Source organism: Sardina pilchardus, chromosome 22, assembly GCF_963854185.1.
Source record: "Sardina pilchardus chromosome 22, fSarPil1.1, whole genome shotgun sequence".
Classification (NCBI taxonomy): domain Eukaryota; kingdom Metazoa; phylum Chordata; class Actinopteri; order Clupeiformes; family Clupeidae; genus Sardina; species Sardina pilchardus.
The window spans coordinates 14,610,805-14,638,304 of NC_085015.1; the positions used below are offsets into that span (position 1 = coordinate 14,610,805).

Sequence of the window (27,500 nt, forward strand, 5' to 3'; positions counted from 1 at the left end):
AAACAACATCCCAAATAATGGTCTCTTATACAGGAACATACACAACTGCCAAGGTATACACAAGCATATATTAATGTAACTCCCCCCGCACTGACACTCGCACATACTGTACACACACACCGACACTCAAACACACACACATACTGTACACACACACACTCACACATACACACACAGACACACACACACACACAAACACACACACACGCACACACACACACACACACACACACACACAGACACACACACACAGACACACAGACACACACACACACACACACACACACACACACACACACTGAGTGGCAGGCCTGTCCGTGAGAGTGCCACTGTCTCATGCCCAGGCTGGATGCCCTCCACTAGTGGGTCTCCGCGAGTTCTCGGGGTGCCCGCTCTCCCCCTGGCGCAGTGGCCAGTGCCCCATGCCAACCGCCCAGGCTGGCAGAGCCTCGAAATCAGCCTGGCGCGCACACCGGCCAACATCACCCAGCAGACAAGCAGTGGTCTGTTCCCCCCTCGGCCCCCAGCCTGCTGCCCACTCGCTTGCCGCCCGCTCCCTTGCCCATTAGTTGCCTTACCGATTCTCTTTGGTCTTCCATTTCGCTCACATCTGCGATGGTTTAAGATGCCATCTTGAAAGCCATTTCGCGTTGTTGGCAAGCAGAGTGGCTGGCCCCAGTGTTGACCATATTTTGTAAGCTTATTTAGGCCAGATTTGAGGCGGATTCCAGCTGTCATCGTACATTAAGTGTCATCATTCGTTCTGGCCGGCAGAGAGGCTGATCGTTTATGACTGTCCTCCTTAGTTTTGCTTACTTGTTAGTTCTGTTGGAGAGTATACTAGTTTGTTAGTAAGTCGAGGGGACTTCTGCAAGAGTGCACTAGTTTGTTAGTAAGTCGAGGGGATTTCTGCTAGGATGCACTAGTTTGTTAGTATGTCGAGGGGACTACTAGAATGCACTAGTTTGCTAGTAAGTCAAGGGGACTACTAGAATGCACTAGTTTGCTAGTAAGTCGAGGGGATAACTGCTAGAGTGCACTAGTTTATCAGTAATTCGAGGGGACTAGTAACTGAGTCCCTCTATTTAGACTTGGACCAGGTTTGTTTGGTCCATACTCGAGGTTAAGTCAGATAGTAAGACTATTTGCTTTTGCCTGCTGGTCAGCTCTGTTGGTGCAAGGCCGTGTATCCCCAGACAGCAAAAGACGTCTAACTGGGTCAGAACCGCTTTTCCTTCCAGTCTGATGTCTGCTGACGGGCATCTTGGCTGCCGTCATGCTCTCTCTCTGTAGTACTGTTATTCACTTCCCTTAGGTGTGGTCACTTCTGGGCAGTTTTTGAATTTGTTGCGACATCAAGACTGTATTCATACTGTTCCTTTTTTTTTGTCTAGCGCATTTGGGGTTTTTTTTAGCCATCTGAGCTAAGACTGAGACAGAGAGGAGTCTGAAATATCTGTGTCATTTCCAAAACAGAGCAGCCGCAATCCATCCAGCTCACACCAGGAAAAAATACTAAGCCCTACCAAATTCCTCCAAATGAATGTTAGTCTTTTTTTTTCATTTTTATTTCCCTAAAACTGTGGAAAACTCGTTTGGTTCATAATCTGTTGGTATGTGGTGATCAATCCATTAATTATCTCCGAACGTTTTCACAAATCTACTTAATGTTCCATTCAAAATGAGGATTTTTCCATAAAATAATATTCCATAAAACAAAATAGGATTTATGCATAATTTCAGTGTGCCACCAACTGTTTAAAACCCTTACTGCATAATCTTTCTCAAAATGCTTTTTCCTCAAAATATTTTTTTTTTTACTTTTCATCTGTGTGTCTGATGGTTTGGCTCTCTCTCTCTCTCTCTCTCTCTCTCTCTCTCTCTCTCTCTCTCTCTCTCTCTCTCTCTCTCTCTCTCTCTCTCTCTCTCTCTCTTACATCTCTCCAGTAGACTGACATATCTACCGTTCACACTCGTTCAGTGTCAGACAAGCAGCGTGTGTCTCTCTGTGTGTGTGTGTGTGTGTGTGTGTGTGTGTGTGTGTGTATCTGATTGTGTCCCCTTCTTCCTCTCTGCTCTGACGTTTCCTGCCAGCACCTCTCTCCGGGTGCTATCCCAGCATCCTCTTTGATGCGGGGCGCCGGACACAAAGCCGCCCGCTGTTCTGCTGCGCTGTGCCTCTCTCTCCGGTGGCGTCGGCGATGGCCGATTGTGTCGTCGCCCCTCGGCTCAGTGGAGAGGGCCACAGGAATGTCCTCTTTGAGCTTTAATTGGGAAGATAACTACAAGGGGGACAGAGAGAGAGAGAGAGAGCGAGAGCGAGAGAGATAGAGAGAAAGAGAAAGGAAGAAAGAAAGAGAGGAGGGGAAGGGGGGATGAAGTGTGAACACAGAGAAAAGTATAGTGACAGGGAGAGTGGCCCTACTGCAAAAAGGAAAAGAATAATCCACTTGAATAGTTGTAGAGAGAAATCCAAAAAGGTTTAAATGGGGTGTGTGTGTGTGTGTGTGTGTGTGTGTGTTCACCTGTTTGTGTGTGCATACCATACCGGAGCCTCTCTGCCAGCAGTCTAAGCAGTTAGCTATTATGGGATGTCTGATTACCACAGCTGGCAAAAACATCCCACCCATCGACTCACCCCGAACGCCGTCGGCGACCACGCCTCGTCTTGTTGTCATGGAAACCAGGCGAGCCTCGTCACAAACCCGCTTTCAGAGGTAGAACTCCGATGACTAAGTCACGCCGTTGTCTCCAACAGCAACACTATTCTTATTTGCTATCATTGGCCCTGTAGAATCCTCTGATCATTAGTCAATCTGGAAGGGGTCAAAAATAGCGCTCTCGAGTTCCAGGAACCTGAATGCATATTTTCACACAATTCGTGATTCATCTCCACGGGCATTTGAGGATACGGGAAACGTGTCTCTTCTTCTCGTGGTGCTAGGAATTCCGTCCGAAGCGTCCGGTCCTTCGCTTTGATGTGTTTTTGAGGCGTTTTAATCCAGACTAAGTGACAGCGGTTGGGCAGAGCTCAGAGTGGGATTAACGCCTTGCCATGAGATTAAGTCCCCCTCTGCTATTGCGATGGGTCTGTGGCTTTAAGCACACGTCAATATGTTTTTAAAGTGTGTAGGCACGAACAGACAGACACCCCGCATGCACCCGCACACACACACACTAACACACACGCGCACGCACGCACGCACGCACGCACGCACACACACACACACACACACACACACACACATGCACACACAGTAAACACAGGAAACATTCATGCAGATACTCTTCCTCACACACATGTTTATGCACACACACACACACACACACATTCACTTTCTAACTAACACATTCAAACACTCTTGTCAGTTTTATAATCAACGGAAATGAGCTTCACTCTGCAATTTCTCTCCCCCTCTCCCTTCCTCTCTCTCTCTTGTACTTAGAGTCTCCTGGCACACATATTCTTCTTTCCATCCCTTTGTTTGCTGCTCCTCCCTCCCTCCCTCTCTCTTTCTCTTATTCTCTCTCTCTATCTCTCTCTCTTTCTCCCTTCCCCCTCTTTCTCTATCTCTCCCTTCCTGTCTCCTGACCCCCCCCCCCCCCCCCCCCCCCGCTCCCAAATCCATATCTGCAGGACAAAAGGACTGGCCTCTTCTTTCTTATCATTTTCATGCTTTCGTTAATATTCTTTCTCTCACACATACACACACACACACACACACACATACACAAACATTCCAACACAAATTATCTTGTTCTCTGTCCTTATCTGTGCAAATGTCATAACATGTTAGTATTGAACAACACACACTTGTTTTCTGTAGGCCACAGTCATGACTAACAACCGCTGAAGCAAGGAAGATGCTTTCACTTTGAACTGCTAGTCTAGCTCTGCAGTCCCTTTATTTCTCTCTCCCTCTCTCTCTCTCTCCCTCTCCCTCTCCCCCACCCCTCTCCCTCTCCCTCCATCTCTCTCTCTCTCTCTCTCTCTCTCTCTCTCTCTCTCTCTCTAAGCCCTTCTCTCTGTGAGCAGTACAGTAGGCAGGGGGTATTGGGGAAGGGTCTGTATGTTTTGGTTAGAGGGAGAATTTGGCCTTGAAACCTCAATCCCCTCAGAGAAAGGTCTACTGGGCTTCTCTTTTTTTTTCTCCTTTTTTCCTTCTTGTTTCGGGGCCACCCTGGGTAACATGATTCACTGGGATTCTTCAGGTCTGCACTACTGTTATCTGCTCTCTGAACATACACACACAGTTTTTTATAAATAATATCATTGTTATTCTTATCACCGTTTACACAGAACAAAAGCTTTTTTTTTGCATTCACCTGGATAATTAGCTTTTTTTTTTTTTAAGTCCCCAAGATTTCATCGCTAACAGCTCTGGAAAAACAAAATAAGAGGCCACTGCATGTTTTTCGGTCATATGCAAAATGAAGAGACTACTTCAAACTTGAATATGACAGTCAACTCATTTGAATGTTACTCAGCAACCGTAGAATGACATCAGAAAAATGTGCAGTGGTCTCTTAATTTTCTCCAGAGATGTATAGTCATTGTTCTTCCACATGGACCACATCAGCTCGTCTGAGTGTTTGGGGGATGGTTTGGGCTACAATTTCCAACTCCATGACGCAGTTCTTCTTTTGTTTTCATCTTTCGTTCCAGTCTTTTTGCCCTCATGTCCAAAATCATCTGTGATAAACCAGTGACGGTAATGTCCAATGGCCCACGGACCCATCTTGAATTAGTTAGTTGTAGCGGACGGCATGACAGTAGCCCTGATATAGAGCCTCCGTCCATTCCATGGCCTACTGAGACCTGAGCCTCTCTGCGTGGCCCAGTAAGACCAGAGCCTGCGGGCATGAGTCTCCTTGACTCACGGTAACATGGACGCCGAGGAGCCCAAAATAATGATAATAATAATAACGGAACATCCCAGCCCCGGCAGCACAGAGAGTCCGGAAGGAGGGCATGGAGTGAGTTTGCAAACACGCCAACTCACTCTCACATAGGGAGAGAGGCAAGCACACACACACACACACACACACACACACACACACACTCACGCACTCACATGGGGAGAGAGCTGGGAAAGTGCTGCTATTGGCAGCACACACACAAAGGCACACACACAAACACACACACACACACACACACACACACACACACAGTATGCGTGCATGCACAAGCACTCTCACACAACTACATAATACACACTAAAACTGCACACTGATACATACTACACAAAGCCCTCAAACTTGGACACACACACACACACACACACACACACACACACACACACACACACACACACACACACACACATACACACATACACACACACACCCTTGATAATGCAGTGTCCAACTGCAGTGTGATGAAACAGTCTCCCTATGCCTGATAAGCCTGTAATTATGAGATTCCTCCACCACTGGCTGAAGTTATTCAGAGATTAACCAGATCTGACAGCCTCAGTATGGTGTCTGTCTCTGAACCTAACCAAGGCCCCAGACATCTCTACAGTGTGTGCGTGTGTCTGTGTGTCTGTGTGTGTGTGTGTGTGTGTGTGTGTGTGTGTGTGTGTGTGAAAGAGAGTTTATGCCCCGTAACCCTCTCTACCCAGTCGGCTCATTACAGCTTAATTGACTTTTAATGAAGCGTAATGAATCACAAGAGACTGAGGACGAGACATCCTCGGGGCGACGTGGTAAAATGTGTCTGCCTTTAACAAGCCCCGCACTCGGACGGGAAGTAGATGTGGTTGAAGAAAGGGTTTGGATGGGAGAAGGGAGAGCTGTCATTTTCAGGGAGAGGGAGAGGAGGAGACAGAGAGAGAGAGAGAGAGAGAGAGAGAGAGAGAGAGAGAGCATCTGAATAATCTTCTTTAAATTTGAATGAGAACACTTTTAAGTGGAAGTAACATATTCTATTACTGTAACACCCCTGTTTAACACACACACACACACACACAGTCCCTCACTTAATATACAATCACAAAGATTGAAACTAACACCCTCCCCCTTCCACACACACACACACACACACACACACACACTGTCACTGCACTGGCATGAGGTCACAGCCTGGGGAGAAGAAAAGAAGAGTGTGTGTGTCTATGACTTGTTTGCCCCCTTGTTGTGATGCCCGAGCTGCCGGGGCATGAGAGGAATGCCTTTCATTTCTGCCCTCCTCAGTGTGCTCTCCACATGCATGCACACACACACACACACACACACACACACACACACACACACACACACACACACACACGTCCAAAAACTGGTGTTACACAACGCACACACTACTGCCCGTCCCCGTTCAGCCGGCCAATAGCGGACTGCCGCCAGGCCCCGCAACGCTCGGCAGGATAATGGAGGCCTTTGTCAGACGGTGGCACCAAAAAGTTGAGCGCAAAGTTTAGGGATACTTTATGAATTGTGACGAATGTCTTGGAAAGCTACGCTAGGCAAATTGATTTAGCCAAGAATTCGGTCGGGGCTATATTCGGAGCAGAGCTTGGGTATTTCTGTGTGTGCGTTCTGTGTGTGTGTGTGTGTGTGTGTGTGTGTGTGTGTGTGTGTGTGTGTGTGTGTGTGTGTGTGTTGTTGGGACAGAGGGTGGAGGAAAGAGAAGGGGAACTCACCGCTTTCCTCTGGATCTGTTTTGAATTCACTGCAAGAGAAAATGGAGGGAAAAAAGAAAGAGGGTGAGAGAGAGGAGAAATTGGACCACAAGAAATATGACAAGTAGTCAGAGAGAGAGAGAGAAAGAGAGAGAGAGAGAGAGGGAAAACAGTATGTTTGGATAAAAGAGCAGTGCACTGAAGCACGTTTCTGCAATTTATCATCGCCGACATCTCCAGTGACATTTTTACATTTGTCTGACATACATTAGAGATGAATAGATAAATAAATAAGACCACGATGCGGGGGGTGGGGGGGTGCTGTGTGTGTGTGTGTGTGTGTGTGTGTGTGTGTGTGTGTGTGTGTGTGTGTGTGTGTGTGTGTGTGTGTGTGTAAGGGGCTCTGCAATGTTTGGCATGAAAGCCCTTTCAGTGGTGAGGGCCCAGGGCTGACAGGCAATCTGAGCTGGGCCATATGTGTCCCACATGGAGGGAGCCACACACACACACACACACACGCACACACACACACACACATAGAGGGAGCCGTACAGTATAGAGCCAAGCAGAGGCAGGGACACAAGGGAGGTCTGGAGTCTGTCAGCACACCAAGTCAAGGTCCTGTCTCAGAAAGAGTGAGAATTAGAAACAAGAGAGTAAAGAAAGAAAAGAAGGAAAGAAAGAAGCAAAAGATGAGTCCTAATAGAGATAGAGAGAGAGAGATAAGGATAAGGAGATAGATAGATATTTGATGCAATTACTGCTTTGGCAACATTGTACAATTTTACATTCATGCCAATAAAGCTATTTGAATTTGATTTTGAATTTGATAGAGATTCAGATTCAGATTCAGAAAACTTAATTAATCCCCGAGGGGCAATTCAGTTTACAGCCAACCCATCCATTAAGGGGATACAAGTTTGAAAGTGCATTGGCATTCACTAGAATGTATGCAATGTTAAGAATAATAATAAATAGACAAATAAATAAGTAGTAAATAAGTTAGTGCCGCAGCAGTCATACATCTCCTGTCTACACACACACACACACACACACACACACACACACACACACACAGAGATGAGGGTAGATGGAGAGATGAGGGTAAATCTGTATTAAGTTTCAAGCAGAGCACAAAAAGAGAGAGAAAAGTGAAAAACACAAAGAAAAGAAATGGACAGAAATGGGCTGGAAGAGCTTCTTCTTTGGCTCTACGGGAAATAAACCACTGGAAGAGGTGGAGGCAGAAATAATAATTGGGCAAGGTATAAAGAGGGGTGAGAAATCAAGGTTTAGGAAGATGGAAAGAGAGAGAGGAGGGCTGATAGAAACATTAAAGTGCCATCTATAATCTGCAGAGTCGGAGAATGACAGGAAAAGGAGAAGGGGACGGAGAGAAAAGTGGAAAGAGAGAGCCAGGATCAAGGCAGGAGCCCAATCTTGAAGCACTTGCCGCAATTACGAGGAGAAACCTGGCCTGTAAAGTTCTGCCATCTCTCTCTCTCTCTCTCTCTCTCTCTCTCTCTCTCTCTCTCTCTCTCTCTCTCTCTCTCTCTCTCTCTCTCTCTCTCTCTCTCTCTCTCTCTCAGTCTCTCTCAGTCTCTGTCTCTCTATGTTTCCTATACAAAGCTCTGGGTCAGACCATATGTGTAGGGGTCTCCTTGAGCCCACTAGGGTATCAGCTCTCAGTGTGTCAATCAATCAGTCAGTCCGGAATCCCTGTTGGTATTTCATGTCTCAGGCCTCCAATCCCTCTGCTGAAAGGAGGAAAGGAGGAGGTGGCTGATTACTGTGGTGAGGGGCGAGGCACTAGAGCGAACTCTTCTGCATATGGGTGGCTCGCCAAAAGAGGGATTCCTGATTATAGAGCATGAAAAGGGAGATGCTTGGAGGCCTTGTTTTGCTTTTCGTCTCTTTTCATCTCCGCACAGAGTGGAAGATCAGTGACTAAAAAAAAAAATATGTGTACTCCACAAGTGAGGAAATTCCCAAATTCCTGACCAGATTAGGGAGGGATAGAGAGAGAGCAAGGAGGAGGTGGAGAGGGATGAGTGGAGTGACCAGTGAGCAAGTGTGAAGGGGTAAAATGGGTGGGTGTGGGATGGGTTAGCTGAGTTAGCTGTCCAGTGAATACTGTCATAAAGAGAAGGTTTCTAAAGTTAGTGCTAAAATGATGCTAACAGGAGCTTGCCAATTAAAGATACAAGTATTTGAAAAAGGTGGTAGAATTGCGCTAATAGGAACTTGCTGCTTTCATTGCTGTTAGCATTAGCACATGGCTAATGTGCATTTGTAAATGAGTGGTATAGATTAGGGATGGTAGCTATGTTGTTGCTGTTAGCATTAGCATATGGGTATTTATTCACTTGATAACGAGTGGTAGGTTAGAGATGGTAGTCATGTTATAGATATTAGCATTGTAAGCCTTGTAAATTAGCCTAATGCTAACTCTGGTACAATGCATCAAATTACAACATTTGTGTTGAAAATTGTACATGGTCCCTATTAAATAACACTTTACATTTCTCTGTAGTGCAGTATTGTGTTTCTGTTCTAAATTCAGTAATCACATTATAGTCCATAATAGTAGACACAAAGATTATTCCTTTCGGGTGCACAATAATCACCCGACATCAGGACACTTGACTCTGTCTAGTGTCCTATTTCACCTTGTGAAAGTGATGTGCATGATGCACTTTTTGCTTTGAGAGACTTCTCATGAGGTATAAACTTTGCAGCGATAATAAACATGTCAAATAGCATAAGATGTACAAGCCTACCCCCTCGCATGAGTTTAAGGTGTATTCAAGCCCTTCAAATACCATTTAAACATGTACGTATATAAACCAGACAGACCCTGCAATAGCCTCTCTTCATTTCAGTGAGCGTTAATTGGTGGTTTGATTCAATTTGTTCTCAGCCTTGACTCTCAGCAGATCTGAGAATGCTACTACCCACAGTTTGCTGTTATCCTTTGCTCTTGATGAAAAAAAAAAAAACACTTGACTGGTTTGAGGCCTGCACTCATTTCATTACTAACTGCATGTCCAGAGTGTACGTGTGAGAATATGACATGTTTAAATCCATCCATGATGACAAGGAAGTGGCCATTTGTTTACAAGCCAAAAGATCATTGGACCAAGCAAGCAACCCTGCCCTTGTCCATATGACCATCCTGAATGTCCCTCGTAACTGCCTCTCATGTGTCATTGCCATCATTAAATTCCATTGGAACTTAATTCTCTTAATTCTACTGCATTGCCATGACTGAAATAAATAAATAAATAAATAAATAAAAAGCATTTTGGATGCTCAAAATTCTCACGTTTCAAAAACCCAACTTTGTAAAACCCGCTATCTTTGTTCACCTCTAGGAGGCGCTTGTGTTCCCGTATAAGACGGGGGGCCTCCGTGTTCTGCCGCTCAACTTGGTGAGGACCTGCTTGTGTGTTTGACTGACAGAAGATCGGTCCCCTCCCTTTCCTTCCTCTCCTCTAGGTCCCTCCCTCTGATACTGTATCTCCCAATCCAATGTGCCTTGTTGGAGTGTCATGTGTAATCAGTGCCCCCCCACACCCCCCTGTTCTGTAGAGATTAGACCCAGTAGTATGTGACTGTTGTTATCCTGGATCACTTTTACCCAAGCGCTGTAAATGACCTGTGACCCCTCTGTGTTATTGTTTAGACAACAGTGCACGCCTTGGGACAAGACTCCATGTGTGTAGTAGTTCTGTGTGTGTGTGTGTGTGTGTTTGTGTGTGATTTTCTTGCTGTGTGTGTATGTGAGTGTGTGACTATCCTTATCTTTGTGACTATGCTTATCTTCTGACCATATGTGTGTGTGAGAGAGAGAGAGAGAAAGAGAGAGAGAGTGAGAAGGAGGAAGATCGAGGCTACAGCGTTATCTCTAACCTCTCTCTGCTCTCCGCCCTTCCCCTCCTCTCTATATCTCTGTCTCTCTCTCTCTCTCTCTTTCTCTCTCCATTTCTCTATCCCCCTCTCAGGGCAGCGACAGCGAATACGAGGTGGACTCCAGCCGCCAGAAGACGCACTCCTTCGTCAACCACTACATCAGCGACCCCACCTACTACAACTCCTGGCGCCGGCAGCAGAAGGGCATCTCCCGCGCCCAGGCCTACAGCTACGCCACCGAGTCCGACGCCGGAGAGCCCGAGCCGTGTGCCCAGCCACCCCCGCTGCCCCCTCTGCCACCCATGCCCCCCCAGCTCAACTCCCCGCAGGGCCAGACACAGTCACCTACCCCAAGCCAACAAAGCGGGCAGGGTCAAGTAGTGGTGGCAGGCGGGCAGGGGCAAGTAGTGGTGGCAGGCGGGCAGGGGCAGGGGCAAGGAAGCCTGTTTCGGCCCAAGGGCAGTCGGACTCCCACCCCGTGCCAACAGAGCTCCAACCCGCCCAGCCAGCATAGCACCCTGTACCGCCCGCCGAGCAGCCTGGCGCCCGGGTCCCGCACCCCCATCGCCGGGTTCTCCTCCTTCGTCTGACCCCGTGTTGACCCCAAGCGATCGATCCACCGAGCAAAACTTGGCCCCTTCTTCTTCTTCTTCTTCTTCTTGGTCTCAGCGAGTCTTCACATTGGCTCTTTGTCCTGACAAGGACAAGAACGACGATCAAAGATTCAGAAATTTAAAAAAAAAAAAAAAAAAAAAAACAATTTCTTTTTTATGTCGTGATTTTTTTGTTTCAGTTCCAACAGGTTTGATTTGAATTGCTTTTGCTTTTTGTCTCTCTACATTTTTTAAGCATTTTTTAACGTTCTTTTAGTGGCTTTGGCAAAGACTTTAAATAAGTGCTCACAGCTGGTTTATATATTTGTGCTGAGTTGCTTCTTCTTCTGTGATTTGAAGAGACAATCATATGGATATTGCAAGAACCGATAGCCTTCTGTTTTTTGTGATTGTTTTTTTTTTTTTTTTTTTTTTGCAGCCTGAGCAATGCATGAAGTTTTTTTTCTTCTTTTAAGCTGTTTTTGTTTCTCTTGTTCACACAGTATACAATGATTCAACCCAACAAAACTTCACACATTACAAAATGTGGAAGAGAAAAAAAAAACGAAATGGTCTTTGAGAAACTTTTTGGCCATGTATAAAGTGGGAAAAGGACACCAGGAATAATGGCAGAGTTTGCAAATTAGAGTAAATGTGTTGAGTGAATTGACTTGAGGGACGACGACAAAGGGATGAGTACAATGAAGAAGAATGGAGGTTTATCTCTCTCTCTTTCTCTCTCTCACACTCTCTCTCTCTCTCTCTCACTCTGTCTGTATTCCTGTATTTCTCTTTCTCCATCTCTCTCTCTCTCCGGCCCTGCTTTAAAAGGGAAGATACCTGAGCTGGCATAGCCCATTATAGCCCATAGGCATTATCGCTATGAAAGTGGCCCAAAACTACTGAAGTGGGCTCTGGAAAGTTGTCATGGTCTATCTCCGTGACCCCAGAGGTCAGTTTGAAAGATCGCCGTGACGAGACAGCATCACATTTAGGATACCTGTAGGATGTCCTCGGTATGAGCTACGAAGATGCCAATCAACTATGGACATGTGCTGACTGCTCAGAAATGACCATTAAAATGGTTCCGGCCGGGCTCGAGTCCGTACCATATCTGGGCCAGGTCAGGGCCAGAGGTCCTTCTGCTGGCCTGGGAAGTACTCATGGAGGCCAAAGCTACCACGAAGACTACAGGAGCTGTGAAAGCAAAAAAAAAAAAGCCTGACTGCAGTGCAGGCTTACGGTGGCCTCATAGGGTCAATTGTCACGGGATCCCCACAGCACAGCGGGGGAGGTGACAGGCTCAACCAGACTGGACCAGACTCTCTCTCTCTCTCTCTCTCTCTCTCTCTCTCTCTCTCTCTCTCTCTCTCTCTCTCTCTCTCTCTCTCTCTCTCTCTTTTCTCCCTCGCTCTCTGTTTCTCCACTGTCCTGCTGTCAATCATTCGTCCCGCAGCTGACCACTCCGCCTCTGCTCTCTCGTGCATCCTCTCCCACCGGACCTACTGGCTACTGTATTACTGGCTGTGGAGGGGCACAGTCTTCAACGCTCAGACAAAGGAGTTTAAGAGGTCAAACACACACACACAAAGACACACACACACATAGACAACAGAGTTGGCACAGAAGAGAACTTTGTGTGCGTGTGTCTGTGTGTGCGCGTGTGCGTGGGTGTCCGATGAGGGTGCAGCCACTGGCCGTGGCTGGCTTCCTGCTCCAGATGACATTAGCACTCGTCGCTCTTGGGCGTGAGCCAGGAAGTGATGTCACTGCCGAGCCCTCATGCCTGCTCGGGATCTGGGAGCGCGCGAGCAGATGTGCCCGCAGCAGACGGCAGCCGTAAGACGAGACGAGACGGCCAAGCCACGTCTGCCTGGGCTTTTCCGGACTTTTCCATCCGCGACGTTTTGGGTGGAATTCACCCGGCAGCAACGAAAGAACTAGAACACAAACACACACACACACACAAAGAGAACACACAAACTCTCTTTCCCTCTCTCACACATACACACACACACACACACACACACACACACACACACACACACACGCACACACACGCAAAAACACACATAGAGAAATTGAGGACAGGAGAAAAGACAAAAACAAAACAAAAACAAACAAAAAAAAAATAAGAGACAGATTGTACTCTTCGCTATTCTTCATTATTCAAATGATCAATTTCACTTGCTTTTCTTTTTTGTTCTACCTGTTACCTGTGGAGTGATTCGCTGTGTGCTGAGCAGAGCTGTTCTTCTTTGTTATGCTAAACGCTAACTGGCTATAGATCATTGGTGTTTGGAGGTGGGCTGGTGATGATTGACATTGTTCAGGGGAGGAGTGGGAGGAGTCTGGGGTTTTGATTATGACATAATGAAAATGCTGTTTTGGAATCATTTCTGTCGCCATGGTGACATACACACAAATGGTATTTACAGTAAGCCGTGTGTGACTGTGTGTGTGACAAAGAGACAAGGCTTAAAAAAAAGTGGCCAAATACGTTACATCAGGAAATTAAGGTCACTGACAGTCACACACATACTGTGTCATGTGTGACTACTTTTTATTTATGTTTTTTTTTATTATTAATTAAATCAGTTGCCATAGCTTCAGTATTAAGAGCAAGATTTTCACTTTTTATAATTTTAGTTTGGGGTTGTTACTGAAAGGTACTTTATGTATAGTTGTTATGAGAGGGTGGTGGTCACACTCAGCCCAGCTGTTTAGGTGGTCTGCAAAACGTTGTGTGTATATGTGTGTGTGTGTGTGTGTGTGTGTGTGTGTGTGTGAGAGAGAGGGAGAGAGGGAAGAAATGCGTGCACTTGAGTCAGCATGAGTAAGAGTGACAGTGTATGTATGTGTGTGTGTGTGTGTGTGTGTGTGTGTGTGTGTATGTATATGTGACCCTGTAAAGCGGAACCAGTCGTTTCGGTAAAATTAATTAAATTAAGTTATTGTGCTCACGTGAACGGCCATAAACTAAGCTTTCCAACGATATGTATATCAAGGGTATTACACAAACTATCGCTAAGATAACAGCATCCAAAGTTGACATGGTTCTCCTGTCACGATATGCCAGAAGAGGAGAAATCACCTTTTTAAGCAGCGCGTGCACAACGGGAATGACAGCAAATGTGTTGAATCTTCGCCGGGTTTAACAGTCAAAACGTATGTTTTTCCGTGAAATGCGTTCACGATATGAAACTGTAGACTGTATACAGTCGAATGAGGCGAAAACGTGAAATTCAACATTTTAACCCGGAAGTTTGTTATTGTTGATTTTCTCAAAATAACGTTGTGCGCAAAACGACTGATTTCGCTATGAATGGTCACATATGTGTGTATATGTGTATGAGTGTGCGTGTGTTTGCACGCGTGCGCGTGTGTACGTGCGTGCATGTGTGTGTGCCTGCACGCGCGCTCACACCTTTGTGTACCTGTCCTCGTGTGTGCGTATGCGGGCCATTAGCCCTAATCCTCCCCTATCGGCCTCATGAGATCCCAGCCCGGAGTGTGTTAAGAAGGTGGAAGGTATAAATCGGATCAGCTGCTCGCTCAAATCCTGTTACGTGGCACCAACCATCCTGTAGTGACCCTTCTGGCTGACCCTAGCATGAACCAACTCCAGCACTTCCAGAGAGCACCATTGCCCTCCCCCCCATTTGAGTTTAGTTTGTTTGATTGTTCTAATCAGATAGATAGATAGATAGATAGATAGATAGATAGATAGATAGACTTTATTCATCTCCAAAGGGAGGCTACAGCTGGACCTCACGCAGATGCCAACACATTAATTTAATATCCTGATATTATGTTGTGTGGTTATCTGCAAAGTCCTACTACCCATATTTGGAAGGAAATTCCTGTTTCCCAAACTTACTCTGGGGGTCCTTGTCAGTTCTATGTGGACCATGGCGTCCCCAAAGATCCTTCATTACTCTCCGCTTTAACCCTCTCTGGTGTCTCCTCTCTCTCGTCCCGTCGGACTCTGTTCTGGTTGGTCTGAGCTCAGCTGAGGCTCCACAGACCTCAATTACCCTCCCGTGTGCTGTCAGCATCAGCAGAGACACACGCATCGATGTGGAGATTTACACAGAAGGTCTGTCTTACTCACAGCCAAAGGCACCCCCTCCCCTACCTCTCCCTCTCTCTCTCTCTCTCTCTCTCTTGTTTCTCTCTCTCTCTCTTTCTCACTCACTCTCACTCACACACTCATTCACACGCACACACTCACTCACACACACACAAACACACACAGCAGGATGTTTGTCTGCTGGTGTGAGGCATTATGTCTTTTGACTGAAGCAGCGTTATTGAGGGAGGAAAGTGAAGGGGAGTCAATATTGACAGATTAGAGGTAATGTTACTTAGAGCCCCACAAGCAGCCACTGGCAGAGCTGACCTGGAATTCCTGTGTGTGCCTCACCCTCCTCAGAGACAAAGCCCCTCTCTGCATCTCTCATCTCTTCATACACACATGCATACACACACACACACATAGTCACAAATATACACTCTCTCTCTCTCACACACACACACACCAAATTTACAGTCGCTTCACCAACTCTTTTCTCATTTCAACATCTTCCAATGATTTTGTTCTTTTCTGTGATAATCATGCATTAAGAATCACAGATATTTCTGTGCTTGCCTGTCTCTTCTCCTTGCTTTACTTGCAGTGTGTGTGTGTGTGTGTGTGTGTGTATGGTGGGGGGCCCTCCGGCTTTTTCAAGTCCCTTTTGTTTCTCCCATTCTCTGCCTGACCCCGTCCAGAGAGGGCTAGAGAGAGAAAAGTCATCATCAGTCAAAGTCAAGTGGGCCAGCAGGCCACAGACCCAGCCAGAGAGGCACAGCAGTAGCAGAGGGGTGAGTGGAGTGCAGAGCAGAGCACGAGGGTGAGAGCAAAGGAGGGTAGAACTCCTAGAGGCGGATGGGGGGGGGGGGGGGGGGGAAGAGGGTAGAACTCCTAGAGGTTGGGGGGCAGGGAGTGGGTATGGGGGTGAGAGAAGTGGGTAGAACCCCTAAAGGAGGATGGAGATGGGGGGGGGGGGGGGGGTATGGGGGTGAGATATGTAGAGAATAGAACCCCAAGAGGAGGATGGAGGCAGGGGGAGGGGGGGGGGGGGTATTACGGGGTTGTTGCCTGAAGTTAATCCGGTTGTTGTGATCGAGAGAGAACCCATTGCTCTTTGAAGGGGAACGGGAGAGGGCAATAGATGGGGAAGGGGATGTCTTTTGGGTCTTGGGCCTGAAGGGTCCAATACAAGTGTGGACCACTGGAGAAAGAGACGGTTTCCACTGAAGGGAAGAGCCTGCAGAGATGTATTAGAGGCAGAGGGAGGGCTGGAGGTGGGATGTGAATGTGTCTGACTATTGTAAACAGACCAGGAGACTGGAGCTGGGTGGGACTCAGAGAATGGTTAGGTTTTAGAATGTAATCGCCACATGGCTCAGGATTGGTGGGTATCAAGTTGGAATGGGGAAAAGAAAGAATGAAGGTATTATTTACACCCCTACATTTCCCCAAACAGTGTTTGTATTCAGCATTTTTATGAGAGTGAAAATAATTTCATTTGAAATTATACAGAGTGAATTTGAGTGAGTTATGAAGGGACCATCATTAATGACTTATATTTAGCCACTTTAGTGTAGAGCTGGAGTGTTGGCCTTGTTTACTGACTCTTGGTGTTAATTCCCAGATGGATCTTACAGAATGGATTAAGATGTCTAGCTGTTGTGACTCTGGCAGTGATGCCACACATATGTGAGATGGTCCGTCCCCTCTAGGAGTAAATAGATCTCATGAACCGCTTCATGCTTCAAACAGATAGTGGTGGACGGGTTGCATCTTCAGCCACGGCGGTCAATGCGGAGTCATTCCTGTGGCGTGTGGTCAGTCAGAGAGCCGGAGGAAGGAGACATGCAAATAATGTGGGCGTGTGTGTGTGTGTGTGTGTGTGTGTGTGTGTGTGCGTGACTTACAGACAGACACAAACATTTGTCCTCCTCTTGGGGTTCTATTCTCTACATATCTCACCCCCATACCCCTCCCTCCAGAAATTCTCTCTCTCTTTACACACACACACACACACACACACACAGAATTTACTATTTTGACTAACGCCATCACAGCGACTAAAAACACGCAGGTAACACCAACCGAGAGAATACCTGCACAGTACTATTTACTCACCTTTCTCCATCTCTTCTTTATATCCATCCCTCTCTTCTTGCTAGAATATATCTATTTTTCTAGCCCTCCCTCCTTCCCTCTCTTTTCAGAGGATGCTAGATCTTCCGTAACTTCTTCACACCCTTGTTCCTTTCTTTCTCAAGAATGACTCTTCATCTATCTATCCATCCCTCCCTCTCTCTCTCTCTCTCACTCACTTAGAACTGCCACTGCATCCATCCATTCCTCCCTCTCTCCCTCCATCTCTCTCCCTCCATCTCTCCTTCTCTCCCTCCCTCAGAAGTGTGTGTGCAGTAGGCCACCTCTCCACCCACGGGCCCCCTCCTGTGTCCAGCCTCCTCCCTCCCTCCGCCACATCCGCGCAATAAATCACTAATTGATAGATTTCATATCCGTCCCTTCAGGATGCCGGGCCGCCTGCCATATGGACATCAATTGCTTCAGTATCTGCTTCCAATAAGAGCGCCATGCGTGCCCACGTGCCCAGACCCAGGTGTGTGTGTGTGTGTGTGTGTGTGTGTGTGTGTGGAGTGAACACACACGGAAGTAATCGTCCGTTCCAGGTGGTCTTTGGTAACATTTCTATGCCATCAAAGACTTTATGGCCCGTTCTCTCTCTCTCGTTCTCTTTGCTAGAGCCGTGCTTTTGAGAAGCATGTGTGTTTTTAAAAAACGATATGCTCTTTCTTTTTTACCAGCGCTGTTATAAAACTGGGCAGTGGAGATGAAGGGGGATTGGCTCAGACAGGGGGATCAGACAGAAGCTGTGGCCGGGCTCTCTCCTATGGAGCCTTATGGACCGCACCTGTAAATTAGACATATCCACACAGCTTTGCACAGGCATGAATGTGTATGCAACCGTCCAAAACACACACACACAGGCACACACACACATACCTACACCGAGAGCACATGAACAGAACAGACACACACACTCACAAACACCTACTACACACACACCTACACAGACATTGCATATATACCCATGTGCATGCTCGGAATGCACACACACACACACACACACACACACTTCCTCTTCTCACATCTCATTTCTGCCTTTCCTGTACAGGCTTTGATCATTTTATAAGAACCCATCGCAGGCATGTTATTGTTGCTGGTCTGTTCCGGATTGTACTCATTGAGGGACGTCACTCATTTTTGTGGTGGAGCTAGTCTTAAGATGTTGCCCTAGCTCCCAAAAAGATCCACCTGCATGCCATTCCGTCACAGATGGTGAAAAATGTGGCAACCTTTTTTAACCTTCCCAAAGGATCTCACTTCCTGCACACCTGGCTGGCTTTTCACCATAAATCCTCAGTAAACTTTTCCACTTAGAGATTTGAGCTGCATATGAGGCCCAATTTGCACATATGTGTACACGACACTAAGATATTTGTGTGTGTGTGTGTGTGTGTGTGTGTGTGTGTGTGTGTGTGTGTGTGTGTGTGTGTGTGTGTGTGTGTGTGTGTATGTGTGTGTATGTGTATGTGTGTGTATGTGTCTGTGTAATCCGTGTGTGTGCGCGCGTGCGTGCATGTGTCTGTGATTTTCTTCTTGATGGTCTACTGAGTCTCTCTCGTTGTAACTCAGTGTTTGTGTTGAGGGAGGGATGGATTTCCAAGGCCTACCAGAAGTGACATCACATCAAGTGGGCTACTGTCCATCACCTTTGGGAGAGCTGATTTGGCTGCAATCACGCCACATAATTGTGTTAGTGATAATCCAAAGGCAACACAGTCAAGGACTAAAAACAAAACATATTATATATATATTAAAAAAAAACACACACACAACTTTATCATGACAAACAAATGACAGGAAGAAAAAAACATATTTATTTTTTGTAAACAAAACACTTTTAAAGATCTGAAATTCAGTACAGTTTATTCATGTGTTTGGCTGACACACCATGTTTATAGTTCACGTCACACGAGATCAAACTGTTAACAGGCAAGAGAGGTGCCGTCCGCGGATCACACGCACACTCTTGACACACACACTCACACCTATTCACACTCTCATCTCAAACACTCGTTGGCTGTTAAGCCACTCTTCTCAACAGACTCGTGCTGAATATTACTCTTGTGTTGTCCGTTCAAAGCAATTCTGTGGAATAGTGACCAGGAAACATTAGTAAAGGGCGTCTGGATATTATTGTCTATGGAGATATGCCTTTTACTGAGAGTTTGATTTCCACCTCTGGCAAAAATGAACATGTTACTTTAATTGTGTCTTTATTATCATTGGTTCGGCTTTTACAGTATTCTCTATAAGTGATTATCACTTACGGGACCTTGACAAACACCCAGAAATGATTTGTGCGTGTGTGTGTGTGTGTGTGTGTGTGTGTGTGGGAGGGGTGTGTGTGGCCTACCTACCAGGACATATTGTAATATATTGAGTGTTTAGTGCCAAGAGTGTGTTCTGTGTGATCAAATATATACTTTACTAAACTAAGTGGGAAATCAAAACACTTGAAGGAGCTCCTGGTCCCCTTTCAATGCTTTAAACTGTCCAGGGCAATGTCCAGTGACTAGGATTTGAGGTAACCTGATGACAAAAAAATATATATAAATATTATTTTCTAAATAAAAATTGAAATGATTTCAAACTGTGATCTCTGTTGTCGGTTTGTATGGTGTGTTATTTCGAGATAGGGCCTAAGGCAAACGGAAAGAACAGGGTGATATCCCCTTGTGAAGTTCCATTTTGCCACTGGTAATATTAGCATACACTTACTACAATGAATATATATCTTGGAGGAATATCACACCGCAATAACAAAAACAAATTGCTGTGATGGGAGCGGATAAATGAAGGACATAAATTTAACTGACTGTCATTTGTGAGAATGTTCGACCGCTCTTGAGGCCTTGACAATAAATTTCACACTGGCCCTTTAAAACCTGCAGGGAGGCGGAGATCACTAAAGGGGAAAAAAAGGAAAACGGGTGATTCCACTACTGCGCCATCGCAAAGTGAACAAGCTCACAGACTCACAGCGCTGCGGTACGTGAACCAGAATCACTGCCCGGTCCAGCCAACTGCACAGGATCAATGCTAGTGTTCCATTCAGTGTGTTGTAAGAAGAGCCCCTTCTGTCCATTTATTAGTTCCTGACAATTTACGAGAGGAGCCGTTCCTGTTAACAAAGGGAAATTGCTGTGAACTTGGCGGTTAAGAGGATTCCCATTCACTCGCAGGGAAATTTTACGAAAATCAGCACAGTAAGTGACATTTTATTTATTAAATGTGTGTAGCGTACGGGCGGTTGTTAATAATATTGTTTTTTTGAAACAACATGGGCACGCCAACCTCAAACTTTATGGTCTCGTTTATGGCCTTTAATTAAACGAGACCCCACACCCAACAGAATCATAGGCACTTTAAATGTCTTTTCCCAGCAAGTTATTCCAAGAAAGCTGTGACTAGGCTACTGCAATCAGCGATGGACTTTGTGGCTAGTACACACTTTTCTCCAGATTAAATGTTGTGAATGAGATAGACCGTATAGCCCAGTCTGTGGCAATCAGCGCCAGGCAGTCTGTCGATGACTTGTATGGCCTCTTCATCACCATCCTCGGCCCATATGGCACACACGGAGTGAGCTTGAGCAAGTTCATTGTGCGCCGACGAGTAGGCGACCACTAGACAACAGTACAACGAATGTCCCCTCCACCACGACCGTCTCATTGTCTGTCCTTTCACAACGCGTTTTTTTGTCCTATCCTGCACCACCAGTGACGGGAGTTGAGCTTGTCCCAGACAAGGTTAATTATATAGAAAAGAAGATAAAATCCTGTTACACTCAATGGACACGGCTTTGTGTTCCTTTTTTTCTCACACCATTGTTTTTTTTGTTGTTGTTGCAATACCTACTCGTCTTTAGTCGGGGCCAGGCTGGCCGTTACTGTGGGGTCACCTTATAAAAATGAGTTAACCGCAAATCTTGTGACTCACTCAGTGTGGACGACGGGCGAGAGGAGTTGGCGAAGTTTGCATGGGTGTCCTGTCCTGTCTGCCTGACCGACCATGTCACAGCTGTGTTTACCAGCAAGTTCGTGGTCTTGTGATGGGACCCGCTCGCTCGCCTTGTTTCGCTGATCAGATGAACACAGATAACCCAGTGTTCTCGAGTCTCCCCTCAGCTTACTGATTGTTCTGCGATCAATCATCGCAGGTCTATGCATATGACAAACACTTTTTTTGATTAGATACGTACGTTGTGAGGACTCATCAGAAACTGATAAGTGTGTGTGAGAGTGTGTGTGAGAGAGAGAGAGAGAGAGAGATTTGCACAAACCATATTACATATTTAATCTCGTTTCTTGCTTGTCAGACATGATAACCATCCAAACCATGTCCTCGATGCAGATTTGCGTAACGCATTTTGGTACACAGTTCGTTTGAGATTGGGCTATTTCCTCCTGGGCCGAACTGTGAGTGTTTCATCTCAGTGAAAGTCTTCAGACAGGTCTTTAATAGTGATCCCGAACAACTTTGCTTTGGCACCATCGCAACGGGGGACATTCAGATGTTTACAATCTAACAGATGGCGATAGCAAACTGGCGGTGCTCGCACAGAAAGAAATTATGTAAGAAGGCAGAGTAGAGAAAGTGATGCGGTAAGCAGAACCACTCCACGGTCGCGTTAGCGAGGGATCATGACACCGTCCAGCTGCGAGCGCACAATAGAACGCAAAGTAGAACATTTTGTATCCTTTTCGGTATCCATCAAATATCAAAAAAAGACCGCTCAAGAGCGCGAATGTCGTCTTATGATTTTTTTTTTTTTTTTTTTTACGTTGTGAACACTTGGCCACACATGCAACGCCATGCTTTGTTTTTTATTCAGTCCCCCATCTCGGGTTGTGCCATGTGTCTAACTGCCAAACTGAAGCCGTTTTTCCGCTTCGTTAGCCTTTCGCCCCAGGCCCGTTGGATGAAACAACAACATTATTCAGGCACGGCCCCGATCCGTGGCCAGGGATTTGTGTGGGCCCAAAGAGAGGGCCTGATCGAACTTTAATAGGCCATTCCTGCCAAAGTCTAACAGCAGTAACTCAACTGTCAGTCAGTCTGCGTTGGAAAATGATTCCTCTTATCTTTAACCTTTCAACTCCTAATACCTCCGAATGTAATGAGAGAGGGAGAGAGTATGTGTGTTTGTGTAGGGGTGCTGGTTTATATGTTGTGAATCATTGGGAGTCATGGCTCTTCTCATTGCTCATGTCTGGGGAGTCGAGCCCCCTCGGTGAACTTTGACCTTGTCTGCAATAGGGTCCTGCCAGCCTGAGTGTCCGTCAAGTGGGTGGCGTGTCCCTGTTGCCTTGACGATAACTCTCCCTGCCATCAGTCACTGCCCGAAGGTCAGGGCCTGCATTTGCTTAACACACTCACTCACACACACACACACACACACACACACACACACACACACACACACACACACACAAACTGAGCAAGGGAGTGGAAGAGACAAGAGCAAGAAAACAAAACTAGACCGATGATGTCAAGCCCTCATTCTCTGTCCCACTTTTTCTTTCTGTTTTGACTTTCTCTGTTTAACCTTTGCCCTTCTCCTCTCTCACACTCTCTCGTTCCCTCTCTCTCTCTCTCACACTCTCTCGTTCCCTCTCTCTCTCTCTCTCTCTCTCTCTCTCTCTCCCTCTCTCTCTCCTTCTCCCGTGGCCTCTTTGCTCTGTTACTTAGGAGATTGCCAGGAGAGAGTGGTGAGTCGATTGTGGCCAAAACAGTCCCACGATTAATGAGACACTTGGACTGCCGCCCTAATGCCCGTCTAATTTATAGAGCCACCAGCTCTCATTCCTTCTCTCTCTCTCTCTCTCTCTCTCTCTCTCTCTCTCTCTCTCTCTCTCTCTCTCTCTCTCTCTCTCTCTCTCTCTCTCTCTCTCTCTCTCTCTCTCTCTCTCTCTCTCCCTCATTAACTCTGTATCCACCTCTCTCTCTATCTCTCTATCTCTCTCTCTCCTCCACCCTTCATCTACTTAATACATTTCTAAACCTGGCCCGATCGATCCACCCTGCCTGCCTGCCTCCCTATTTGTCTGTCTGGCTGGCTGCTGCAGGTCTCGTATGTCCAAGTATTGCCCAGAATGCCTTTGGGAGAGAGCCAGGGCTCACTTGACCGCTCACGTGCCTCCATTCCTTACTCCAGCTCGGCTCGTCTCGTCTCGGGTCTGCGCCTCATAAATGTGTGTCCAGCAGACCAGAGGACTGCCGCAGTCCAGTCAAACTGCTCACCACGACCTGCCTTTCTTTTTTCGTTTTCTTTTTTTTGCTGTTGTTGTCCTTTGCATGTGGAGCTTTCTCTTTCTTACACTCTTTTTTTCGTTGTAATTTGCTCCCTTCACCCCATGGACATACTTTCTTTCTTTGTCACTTTCACACTATTTATCGCTGTATCACTCTGTCACCCCTTTCTCTCTCTCTCTCTCTCTCTGTCTCTCCCTCCCTCTCTTTCTCTCTCTCACTCTCTGTGTGCTGGAGTTCTGGCTGAATGCCAGTCTGAGGTCAGCCTCTCTGCAGTGTAAACTCACGTGGGGGTGAGGGAGAGAGAGAGGGAGAGAGGGAGAGAGGGAGGGAGGAAGGGAGGAAGGGAGGGAGAAGGCGCTCAGAGCTGTAGAAGCCAACATGAGGCCCTTTCTCTTCTGAAAAATGCTTACTTTGGTTGTTGGATGTTAAACATGGCACATGTTTATGTATTTGAGAAGGAAACAATTGGGATTTCCAGGCAGTATTGGGGGAGGCAAGATTAGTGCATGATCGCTTTGCTTCGGGTCAACCAAAACACTGGCCAGACATATTTATTAAATCATGAATGCAGATCCATTCACTTGTTTGTGAATGTTTCACAACTTTATAGTTCTGCAGAACCAGCTGAGCCTGCAAAAGCCAGGATAGCATTTGTATGGTGAGAGATGTTGAGATGTAACCCTGATGTAAAAGGGATGTTGTGTGTGTGTGTGTGTGTGTGTGTGTGTGTGTGTGTGTCTGTGTCCGGCCCAGCAGAAGTGTTTGTCTTCGCTGCAGTTCGACCACCCGGTCTGTAGTGGACCCCTTAACTATGCTCTGTCACCCCATCATGCTCTGTAGCCCTGATGCTTAACCTCCTTCAGTTTGTGTTTTAAAGCCTTGCCAATCCAGCCTTAGCATGAGCTTCAGCCTGGGCTAGTCCCTGTCCTAGCTGGCACGGGGGCCTTTGAACCCTGGACTAATGTCCACACCTCCACACACCGCTTTCCAGTAATTCCTTTGTAAACACATTAGTGCATCATTTGCTGTGTGTGTGTGTCCATGCTTGTGATTTACGTCAAGATGTAAGATACCAGAGATCCGTTTGATTGATGTGTGATTCAAAGGAGTCATCGTTAAGATAGATTTGGGTTTTGGGACAATGGCAGGATGCTCCCTCTCCTGGACTAAGGGGCCACTTGCTTTGAACGAGGGGAACACTCTCCACATGGGCCCGCAGGCTGGTCCTTTTCTCTGGCCTAATCCAAACAACTTAAGGGGAGGAGGACGGAGTCGATATGTGGCTACGCCTTAGCCTTTGACTGTGCTGTGACTGCACAAACCCAATTCAACCACAGCGCACCTCTTTGACAGTCTATCCATCTAGCCTCTGTTCTTTTCTCATACATAAATCAGAGATGAGAATGTCTGAAATGCCCACTGATTTTTTTTTTTTTTTTTAGTTTGTAGACAAATTTGTAGCCTAAATCTACCTGTCTAGACAGATTTTAAAGACGTTACACAGTTAAGCTTAAAACCTAATCGTAGGAACTTTTGAAAACGATGCTTTTGGGAGCAGCACTTTGATAAATATCTGATGTAGTGGTTTCACTTGACTGCTACTGTAATCAACACTTAGCTCTGTGACATGTCAAGTCCCCTGTGGAATTGTTATTGTTGGATCTTTAGCCCTCCATTGTTACCTAAATGAAAGGCATTGTTACATCACAAAATAAATCTCAGTGTTCTACTGTGATTGTTGCACGGTCGCTATGGCAAGGTACCTGGCTGTCTAAAAACCGGTTGAGGACGGGCCCTTTGCTATCAAGTTGCATTTCAAAGCCTCCCTTCCTGTCTCAAGACCTGCAATCTTCTGGCTGAACCCAAATTCCAAAGGCGATGAGTGACACTACAGGCCCATGTCATTGACAGCTGACATTTTGTTGTCCCTCGCCCATTACCTGAGTGACAGCCGCAATGCTCTTCCCTGACTCGTTTGGTAAGATTTTTAAGCAACTTTGCGCTGAACTGTTAGTCAGGTTCCTTGGAAGACTACACAATGCACTGAACCACAAACACGCACACCTTGTTGGCTGCTGCTTCAAGTGACTGAAGTTATTATTAGCTGGGAAATGCCGACAGTGGCTTTCAAGCTCTTTTTGTGAGCTTGAGTCATTAATACTGCTTAGTTAGTCCCCTCATTATGTAATGGGTGAACATTTTCTCTATTGTTGTTAGTACACTGAGCTGCCACAAAACCACACCCTTGTGACTGTGGGATATAAGTCTTACTTGTGTTGCAGTTGCTTTTCAGTGCCCATTGTGGTTGTGTGTGTGTGGTCAGTTGGTTCCCTCCCCCGTCTATGGTTGTGTAATGTTCTCTCCTCATCCCTCTCTGTGGTCCGGTGTTTGGTGCTTGGTGGGCATTGTTCGGGCGAGCTGTCAGTTTTGTGCTTTGCTTTTGTTTTTGAACTGCATTATGTTTGTGCTCTGTGCTACACTGCATGCAGCGTGTGTGTGTGTACGTGTGTGTACGTGTGTGTGTACGTGTGTGTGTACGTGTGTGTGTACGTGTGTGTGTACGTGTGTGTGTGTGTGTGTACGTGTGTGTACGTGTGTGTGTACGTGTGTGTGTGTGTGTGTGTGTGTGTGTGTGTGTGTGTGCCCGCCCCCTTTTTTGTTTTGTTCCCTGACTCTGGGTCCACTATAACAGATGGAGACCTCTGAGCACATGTGACTGCTCAAAGTACAAAATACGAAAGCATTCTTTTTCTCTCTCTATACGTATACATATTTTTTTGTCTTTCTTTTTCCAATGTATTCTTTTCTTTTCCCTTGACCATATCACTCCATCTCATTCCACCTATCTTTGTCATTCTATCCTCACTTTACTTCCCCCCCCCTCTCTCTCTCCTCCACTCATCCTTCTGTTCTGTCATACCTCAGCCATCATCAATCCATCATTTTCTATTACTCATTCTCTCTCTCTCTCCACTTCTCTCTCTCTCTCTCTCTCTCTTCTCTCTCTCTCTCTCTCTCTCCACTTCTCATATCTCTCTTTGTGAGTGTGTCCCTGGAGACTGTGACTATGATGAGTGGCAGTGCACCGGCAGGAAACCTGATCCTCCTGATTCCTATCTCTTCCCCTCCGTCGCTTTCGCTCTCTCTATCGCTCTCTCTCTTTCTCTTTTTCTCTTTTTCTCTCTCTCGTTCTCTATGTGTCTGTCAGCACCGGACCTGGTCCATGCTGTCACATCAGGGAAATATGCTGTGATTTGTGAACCCCCCCGAAAAAAGTGAACTCTTGAACACTTTCTTCTTCTGATACTCCTGTTGCTTGTTTCCTTGTTGTATTCCGTACTATTTGTTTATGTTTTTTGTTTTACTACAGGGATGAATCTCTAGATTTCTGTTCAGACTTTAAAGAGACCTGTAGTTTCTAACACCACAGGTCTCTTTAATAGTGTGTGTATGTGTGTGTGTGTGTCTTACATGACTGTGGGGAAGGTTATGGGTGACAACAGATAGTGTTTACAATGCCGACAACTTCAAGAAGCTGTTGACGGACTTTGAGCACACTGACACACACACACACACATACACACTCACACACCCTCACCGGGAAGTACCGTGATGACCGCGAGTGCCCCGTCACGTTAGGGGATTCTCTCCTGTCCGTCTGCTGTCACACACGGGCGCCGTTGTTCAGCTCTCTGTGCCCGAGGGTGGAATAGACTCCGGCGTGTACCTAGCTGTCACAGACGGAAGGAGACACAGATAGCATCTAAAGGATGAGCTCATCATGAATTATCATATCTGTGACTCTGTCTTACACACCTGTGTGGGCTGTGTGAGTGTGTGTGTGAGTGTGTGTGTGTGTGCACCCGCATGAGTGTGAGTGTGAGAAAGAGAAAGAAAGATGAG

At 46.3% G+C, this 27,500-nt stretch overlaps 2 protein-coding genes across 4 annotated transcripts in view; both read left to right on the forward strand.

Moving 5' to 3' along the window:
• Positions 1-11,164, forward strand: part of sdk2b (sidekick cell adhesion molecule 2b) — a 162,946-nt gene extending 151,782 nt beyond the window's left edge. Inside the window, 2 exon segments of the mRNA XM_062526532.1 lie at positions 10,628-10,912; positions 10,967-11,164. Of these exon segments, the coding sequence (XP_062382516.1) occupies positions 10,628-10,912; positions 10,967-11,125 (444 nt within the window). The 3' untranslated portion in view covers positions 11,126-11,164.
• A 9,152-nt stretch (positions 11,165-20,316) lies between these two features.
• cdc42ep4b (CDC42 effector protein (Rho GTPase binding) 4b) overlaps positions 20,317-27,500 on the forward strand; it is a 28,094-nt gene continuing 20,910 nt past the window's right edge. The window contains exon 1 of one of the 3 annotated variants that reach the window (XM_062526073.1): positions 20,317-20,548. The gene's annotated coding sequence lies outside the window, so the exon portion shown is untranslated. Of the gene's footprint in view, positions 20,549-22,624; positions 22,691-25,429; positions 25,576-27,500 lie in introns of those variants that run through there. The other 2 variants (XM_062526075.1, XM_062526074.1) reach the window with 2 other exon arrangements.